This window comes from Anneissia japonica, unplaced genomic scaffold (genome assembly GCF_011630105.1).
Source record: "Anneissia japonica isolate Jap-2015-1 unplaced genomic scaffold, ASM1163010v1 scaffold2293_len299155_cov175, whole genome shotgun sequence".
NCBI lineage: Eukaryota > Metazoa > Echinodermata > Crinoidea > Comatulida > Comatulidae > Anneissia > Anneissia japonica.
Genome location: NW_022694961.1, coordinates 187,159 through 196,375, shown reverse-complemented (window position 1 = coordinate 196,375; position 9,217 = coordinate 187,159). Strand labels below are relative to the sequence as shown.

Here is a 9,217-nt window from a genome sequence, read left to right as displayed (position 1 = left end):
GGGGTGGATTAGTTCAATTTTGATAATTAATTTGCAACGTTAACAGGCCAGATTCACTAGAAATAGGCCTACCGTACTCATCGATCCTCTACCAAGGGAATTCGGCCAGGACGAAGCCGACTGTAATAAAATTAAAGGAAATTACCTCCCAGTTGCAATTATTGGGAGTAGAGCTGCCTTAATTATTAAACTTGTGTAGCATTTATTATTATCCATCAAATACAGGCCTATTATTATTATATGCTGTTTTTCTTTTTGGTTTTGATACTGCATCTCTGGTTAAAATGCAGCCAAGTTCAGGGCTGATCTTATAAATAATACCATTTTATGAGATTTTAAATGTTCTTCATAACTTATTTCTCCCACCATTTTTAAAATTGCGTTCATTCATAGGCCTACTAACATTTTAGTATCTTTATTGTAGTAGTAACGGACGAACATGATTTTAAAAATCAAAATGTGTATGTCTGGCCTAGGCATATAAGAAGACGACCCCCGGTCCGTTTTTCGATCGTAATTCCTATTTTAAGCCTCGTCTTATACGCGATGTAGGCCCTATATAAGGTATTCATTTTTTATGTATATACAAACTGTAAGTTCCTAATATTCATTCGAATTTGTAGCTTTGCCAATTCCAAATCTAATTACAGGTATAAATACTAAGAATATTTGCATTAAAAACACCTACTTACACCCTCTTACACGACATTGAAATAGCGTTAATAATGCTTGGATCGCCGGAGCGCCAGGGGGCACTAGGCAGCCCGGGCCCCCAGTCAATTATCCTTTTCCAGAAAAAAGAATCCCACCACCCACACACACACAATCTAGCGTACGGCCCTGTATTCTTATTAATTTTGAAATCATTCTTCTTAATATTCTTATTCTTATTATTCTTCATATTCTTATAATAATAATAATGATAATAATAATATATTATTATTATTATTATTATTATTATTATTATTATTATTATTATTATTATTATTATTATTATTATTATTATTATTACTATTATTGTGTTTGGCTTATTATTATTATTATTATTATTATTATTATTATTATTATTATCAGGATTATGATTATTTAATATTAACAAATATCATCAAAGCCGAAAGAATAACTTTAACAAATATATAAACAAATATATGACGGACAAACTCTAAACCAAAATTATACTAATATAAATTGTGTTTCAGTATTATTACATTTAAAAACTTTTATCTAATATCATACGGTACCTACCAACTGTTCGAAGGAAGTTTATTCTTGTAAAATATACTGCAAACTGAAGAAATTGAAGCGACTACGTTTTCGACTGATGAACGATGATAGTACGAAATTATTTTCCTGGTTGAGAGCTTGTAAACTTTAAGAGCCGGACAAAACATAAGACATTAAGGTTCTTTCCATACCCCCTCATAAGATCCGTTTCTTAAATACATGTTAACAATGAAAATTTGTTTTCTATACCTGACATTTATCAAAATCAGTCTGCTTTATATGTTGATGTTTTACAGAAATCATAATTTTAATAAATTAAATTATGTAATTACGAAATGAAATACCCTTCTTATAATAATGGATTATACCACTATGTATTTACAAAAGATAATAATAATGGATTGTACCAGTATGTATTTACATAAGAACACAAACGAGAAAACAAGTTAGGCTTATAATATTCCCATGACACCCATACGCAAGCTTTTGTGTGACTTTTTTAACTTCGGTTCATTAGGATTTGTCTGTGTCATTGGGGGAATTTTTTGAATTGTTTTGAATACAAAACAACTGGGCCTGAGTTAATCCTTGTCACACAGTCAGGATTTTTTTCTTACAATCAAAATCGACTACATTTCCAAAGCCTGTCTCATAATCATACTTAGTCTATGTATGTGTTTCTTGTAAAAGAAACACATACATAGACTAAGTATGTGTTTCTTGTAAAAGAAGTTAAATAAATAAAAAGTAAAAGCTCATTATTATGTAATAACTATTAATGAGGTTAGAGTTGCTTTAATTATGAGAAGGTCTAAATTTGTGTAGCATTTATTATTATCAATACTAATATTAATATTTGATTTGAATTTATTATATTATTTATTATTATTATTATTATCATTATTAATATTAGGCCTATTATTATTATTGCTGTTATTATTATTATTATTATTGTTACAAATATCATCAAAAGCCTAAACAATAACTTAAACAAAAATTAATGAACAAGGAAGATTGACAAAATCTACTGCACCCTGAAATGTACTCTTACAAATTGTGTTTCAGTAGTAGTATATCACATTTAATAACAACCTTTTATGTATCATACTAATTAAACCGAATACCTGTTTGAAGAAAATTCTTGTAAAATAAACTGTGACTCCAAACTGAAAAAAATTGGAGCGAGTAGTATCATGCCGTTTATGTATTCACTCAAGAATACAAACGAGGAAACAAGTTAGACCTATGTAAATCCCATATGACACCCATTTTCTAAAGCAAACAAAAAATCTCGTGCAAACTTTTGTTGGACTTTTCAATTGTTTAACCTTGGACCAACCATGTGTATATCTGTATTTTTGGGGGGATTTTTTTAAATGTTTTCGGATGCACAATGGATATGCCTAGGTATAATTTACTGCTGGATATTGAATCAATAAATCCAATCAATATACTTTTTACTCATCCCACATGGGGAAATTATCAAAAAATAAACAAAACAAAACAAAACAAAAAACATACAAAAATTCTAAAGCAATTGACATATGCAGACAGTTTTGTCTGAATAGACGACGGTTGATCGATTTGTTTATCCATAATTATGATTTATTTCCTCCGTAGATATACTCATAAATACAAATCTAATTTAAGTCGATTTGGGAGTATTTATTGTTGAACTGTTGCTATTTTTTGAAAACTTTCTTCAAGTACTGTATATATTGTTTTGCGTATATTCGGGTGATCATTTTTTTTTATATTCTATTGAAACGTTATGAAATAGGGCCTACAGAACAGAGTAATTTGTATGACCATCGTTACGGTACTATTTTATATTATTGTACCATTTTCAAACAATTCTAATGTAACGCAATGATTAGCCCAACGAGTGGGGTGGGGTGGCTGACCCAGCCCTTCACTGCCAATAAATTTCACGAAACCACATAATGGTCTAAATGCTACATAATGTGATCAAGGAAAAGGTTCTAGGCTGCTTTCCCCCGGGATATTTTCCACCGGTATTTTTCCCCGGACATTTCCCCCGTGACAATTTCCCCCGGACTTTTGCCCCCCCCCCCCCCTTACATCTCCTCATATATAATTTCAGTTATACATTTTAATTTATAATACATTTTCTATTTCTATTTTACTTAATTTTAAGGAAATAGTTATTCCTACGATATTCATAGTGTAATAAGATAGCAAGGATGATTGGTAAGAACTAATTTTTGCCCAGGCTCTTTAGTGTTTATATCTTTTGCCGATTTCAGTCTTAAAATATTCTTATTTCATTTGTATTTCTACACACTTTTCAAACATACAAAATTATTATTTTACAGCAGTATATTACCGTATTATAGGGTATTACCATAAGACTTATTCCTCCATGGTATTATTTATAGTCACTTTATTCCTCCGTTTCTCCAAGTTGTATCTCAACAAAGGATGCGACGTGGTGTATGTTCAGATAAACCCTTACAGCTTCTGCGTCCAACAGTTGGTTCGCAAAAGTTTGCTGAGAAACTGGTCGGACTTGTGCAAGACTCGGGACACAGTACTTGCCAGTTTCACATATTCTTGATACAACAATACATAATATGATATTAATATCATTATAAGTATATTAGTATTGTTCACACATATTGGTTAAGTAAGCTAGAAAGGATTATAGGTCGCAGCTGGGAAATTATAGTAAAAAATCTCACCAGAGACACCTTTTTCATATAACTGAAAAAAGGGAACTTGTTGTTGAGCTATGCTTGATTGATAGATTGTTACAACATGTTACTATTTGAGCATTGTTATTATTATTTATCTATTTGTTTATATCGTTTACGGTGCGTACGCAACAACTTGATTTGAATATTATTTACTATGATTTCCTAGCTGCGACCTATAAGCCTTTAACCACAGCTTCACTACGTGTGAGCGTCAGTCAGTTGTATGAAGAAAAAGTAGGCCCTATCTAGTGGGTTAGAACTGCACGATATCGTATTGGTCTTTGTGATATTTGCTCAACTGTATACTTTTGTTTTGGTCGGCAAAAGTATGCGTCAAGGGCCCCGACTATTCTTAAATTAATTTTGTATAATAGTCTTTTTTTAATGGGATTTCTGACCTGTCTAGATAGTAATCTTCAGATTTGTTTTGTATTTGATTTTTGTCTCTACTGTCCTCAGGCAGTAAAAACTTTGCTATCCTGGTCAATCCGGAAGCGTAAAGTTGACATTGTGAGCGTAAAGTTGACATTCACAAAAGTGTGAAGTAAGAATCTGGAAGTGTAAAGTTGACATTATGTCACATTCCTGATGTGTGATATGACGTGATTTTACTACTACCCGTAAACTCGGTCGTGTGTGGTACGATGCATTGCTAGCCAATCTGTCATTAAATATCAGGCGCACAGTTCCGAGAAAGTTGGAAGTTAAAATTAAATCGAGTAGAAGTGGTTAAACGGGTCAACAGTTAAACTCAGATCGAGACTGTTTTGCTTGTGGTTGTTTCCGGGTTTTTTTTCTACCCTAACTCGGTGGTTTTTGAGTTGATGCTAGCTTATTAACAATATCAATCATCAGTCAGACTGCACAAATTGGAAGCTTGGATAATAATAAAAAGCACCGTTTCTATTAAATTTGGCAGTAGACATACGCTCCCGCTGCGAGCCTATTTTTATATGTTGCCTGGAAATAATAAGTGAATGAATGATTGAAAGAATGAAAGAATGAGAGAATGAAAGAATAAATAAATTATATTAATTAATTAATTAATTAATTCATTCATTCGTTCATTATTCATTCATTCTTTCATTACTCACTTCAGTGAGCGTCGCTTAAAGGCGTATGTTCACTAAATAATAGAAGATATAATGTAAAGTGACCTTGTTAACCCAAATTAACCCCCAAAAATTAAGTCAATTAAATAAGTTACGAATAAGGAATCACTTCATATACTATACTACTAATGATGATGATGATGATGATGATGATGATGATGATAATGATGATGATGGTGGTGGTGGCGGCGGTGAGTATGATGATGATTGGAAAAGTAACACTTTAAAATAAATAGAGCCTAACAAAATTAAGTTACAACGACGTCTTTTAAAGGTTGATCGTCTTTCTTGTGCTAAACAAAACACAGGAGCGCATGCTATATTTAAATATACTGTTATATTCTTAGTCTTAAAAAGTCACATCCAAACCATGATTCATTTTTAATAGAAATTTCGTCATCCAGAAAATGTAGGAAGGTCTTGTGGTTCAGTCTCCAATTTTACAGGCTTGATTTTTAATATATTCTAGCAAATATAATAACAAATGATTATTATTACTCATAATTATGTATACTGTACCATGTGAACTATATGATCCAAATATATTGTGGAGTGCCTCGTGTCCATAATGCCGTTACTCAGGTCGGCAAAACGTCCTTTCGGCAACATGTCGGTGAATGCGCTTACCATGTCAGTTATTATGTCCGTTCATCCAATGGTCTTTCAACAAGACATCTTTTCACAGCATTTTGACCAAAATATTTGACGGTAAATATTCTGTCAATGAAGTGACGTATCGGAAAATGATGTGTTGACGAAAGTTCATTTCTCCAAAATTCTGTTGCCGAAACGCTAGTCAGGAAAGGCGAAAGATGACCACCTCTGAAGATGGTGAAAGTTGAAATTTGCCAGAAAAAAGCTCACTGAAATTTCTTTTAACTTTTTAACATATTTTTTGCTCACCCATTGCCATTGCGAACGTTGCGAATGTTTAATAAATCCGTGTCACAATAATAGTACAGTAACAACAACGACGACGACGACGACAACAACAATAATAATAATAATAATACAGTTCGTCCTCCAATTCGAGGCCACTTTGGGACCTCAACATTTCTCCACTTAAGGTTAGCCAGCTTTGTGTTAAAAGATTGACGATTGTTATTTAGTTTTTTGAAAAATTGTTCTCAAATAAGAGGGGTCTCGGAATTAGAAGGGTTTCGAATTAGAGGGTGCACTCTAATAATAATAATAATAATAATAATAATAATAATAAATTATGATGAAGATGTGGATAATACAGTAATGCATTTAATATCTCAATCGATATGCAAAGTGTTTGCAAAGAACTGATAAATTATTAAAACTTTTCGTCAATGTGGGTTTTGACAATTGTTTTATCATTTTGATTTCATCCCATGCCTTATTAAGAACATAAAATGTCAACTGTCTGGTGTCTCCAAGTCGTACACCCACCTTAATTAGTATTTGCATGGAGTTGTTAATAACTCTATGGTATTTTAATGTCCACTCACGAATAGGCATCACAAAATTACAATCAGAATGGGATGGGTTTGGGTTCTCAGCAATTAAATAATTCATATTCGTCAGATTCTTGTTCAGTGTTCTATAGCAATTTCCACATGAAATAAATAATATCTTTGTCAAATTTAAAGCAGAGAGAGTGCAGTACGTATGTACAATAGTATTTCTTTTATTATGTACATTTATTGGCGTTGAATAGGCCTATAAGCCCCCTATTTGAACTTTGATTCTATATTAAGAGATAATTTACTGTCTAATTAGAAAATTTACAGAAATAGTCGAATTGTATAGAAAGAACAAGCATACATATAATCGTATAATGATCTTTAACAATATTTGTGGATTTTAAAATCGATGTACAGTAACCGAGCAAGAGCACTTAGGCCTGTATTTGATATAACAGCAACAAGTCGTACTCAGTACACAAATAAAACTGTGCTTAAAAGCAATAATATCGGAAAATGTTAACAATTGTTAACGAAAATGCTCAATTAAAACTAGAAGACCAAGCATGAAACACATGCATGGATTTAAAATTGAAAAATATAGCTTTCGATTATGTTGTACGTAAATACTACCGATAATTCTCAGTTTAAGATATGATAACGAGGCCTCATGTAAGTACAAAGTCACAAGTATTGCTTTCTTTCGGTGACGTAGCTTCACTCATTGGAGTACCATCAACATGAATATACCGTGCTGACAGGGAACAGGTTATCTGGAATTCAATAAAATGAATGAGAGCATAATTTCCTTGTGACCAAAACCGTCCCAGATCTGGTAGGGAATGTACAGTGGTTCGGCTTAGTGCCATCTGGTAAAAACCGAATTCCGATGTGAAAGGTCAATGGAGATTAGAAAAGGGCAGCATGAGGAGGTCTTTCCAAGCAAACGACTCCCCCACCCCTTTAACTTCCTTGGTCTACCCCAATTTGACACCCCATTTAAAAATGTGTGTAATTGTATTACTCTGTACTAAATGTAAAATTGTAGAATTAGTGCATTCTTGTGGTGCTTTGTATTATATGGGGTGCCATACGCAGCAAAAGTCCATGTTAAAATCAAAATGTAATTGCAAAATTTAGTGTCTAATTTATCAAAACGTATGCGTAAATTTCTCAAAATGTAGATCTAGTTTCCGAAAATGAAGTTCTAATTTTGCAAAACGTAGCTCAAATTTTCCAAAATGTAGTTCTAATTTCTCTGAAATGTAATTCAAATTCAAAACGTAGGCCTGACTTGATCAAACGCCGTCTCCACATTATGTGCGAAAACGTAAATCAAAAACCAGCCAAGCATGACTCCATGATAATAACAACAATAAATAAATGTACATTTGTGTTTTTGATTATAAATTTACAATTGAATGTTGTAAAAGTCTTACCGTTGTACTGATTGTCAACACGCTCATCAGTTGCTGTACTCCCAGTGTAGCCATAGGCCTACTCCCAAAGACGGATGTCCCGAAGCCATCAAGAACAATTCCTGCAGCATACCAATTGACGTCGTATGTTATGTTCCTCTGGTATTGAACATCGAATCTACACTGGAACAATCCAGTTACCTCAACACATTGCGGTGTACATGTGTCAGGGGGTGGATCGGCTAAACATGCAATATTCAAAGTTATTTGATCTATTAAATAATTTATTTAAATATTATTTGAGAAAATTTCTCCTACGTCTAACATTAACAAAATGTTATCTACCAATTTTCATTATACCATCACCAATCACCGCACACCTCCACCAGCACTACCTTATCATTATCATCATCATCACCATCATTTTCATCATCATGTCGTCATCATTATTCTATTGCAAGTTCTTCCAAAGACAAGTAAAGAAAAGAGCTTGGATCTGTAAATCAACAAAACAAGTTATGAATAGGGACATTGGTTAACATGAATTTGTCATTATCCAACCTTTATTATTTACAACCTGTTGATTCCAAGAATACCAGTAACGGACAAATCACCTACCGATTGAGGGCGTATCACATCGTGTATATATAATAATATTGTTTATACGTGGTATAAATTCATTATTATCTTATATTATAGCGGTGTTGACCAGCATTAAGAGTCAATGCTTACGGAAGTGTGCATCTGAAACGTTGCAGGTAAATATCATGTTATTACACAGGTTGAGCAAAAGAAAATTACCCAAAAATACCAGATGAATTTATTTAAAGAAAAATGTTGTTAACATACAGAATTTTTAGATTGAAACTCATAGAGATTCAACAACTCACCCGTACAGTTAGGTGTATAACCATTCGCTGACTTTGTTCCGGGTGGACAAGGTTCGTCTTTACCTGTGAACCGAATTTGTACGCTTTGACTCAAAAGTCGAAATATCTTGTAACAACAGCACTAGTACTCATAAAAACTGATTCGAATGTGAAAGTCATTAAATCAAACAAAATCAACATGTTTGAGGAATCATTAATTTGGCCTTAACAAGTAACTAAATACTACTGATTTATTGTGTCTGTGGTAACATATTATTATTATTATTATTATTATTATTATTATTATTATTATTATTATTATTATTATTATTATTTTATGTATATATATATAAGATAAACAATAAAAAATAAACAAATAAAAGAATTTATCTTGTATCTTATATATATATATATATATATATATATATACATGGCCTACCATAAATA

The 9,217-nt window shown here is 32.3% G+C and overlaps 2 protein-coding genes across 2 annotated transcripts in view; both read right to left on the bottom strand.

Moving 5' to 3' along the window:
• LOC117101353 (SCO-spondin-like) overlaps positions 1-1,601 on the bottom strand; it is a 13,262-nt gene extending 11,661 nt beyond the window's left edge. Inside the window, exon 1 of the mRNA XM_033241326.1 lies at positions 1,246-1,601. The gene's annotated coding sequence lies outside the window, so the exon portion shown is untranslated. The remainder of the gene's footprint in view (positions 1-1,245) is intronic.
• A 5,086-nt stretch (positions 1,602-6,687) lies between these two features.
• LOC117101360 overlaps positions 6,688-9,217 on the bottom strand; it is a 15,518-nt gene continuing 12,988 nt past the window's right edge. The window contains exons 8-10 of the mRNA XM_033241334.1: positions 8,792-8,897; positions 7,923-8,143; positions 6,688-7,256 (exon numbers count right to left, since the gene is read on the bottom strand). Coding sequence (XP_033097225.1) covers positions 7,152-7,256; positions 7,923-8,143; positions 8,792-8,897 — 432 coding nt within the window. The 3' untranslated portion in view covers positions 6,688-7,151. The remainder of the gene's footprint in view (positions 7,257-7,922; positions 8,144-8,791; positions 8,898-9,217) is intronic.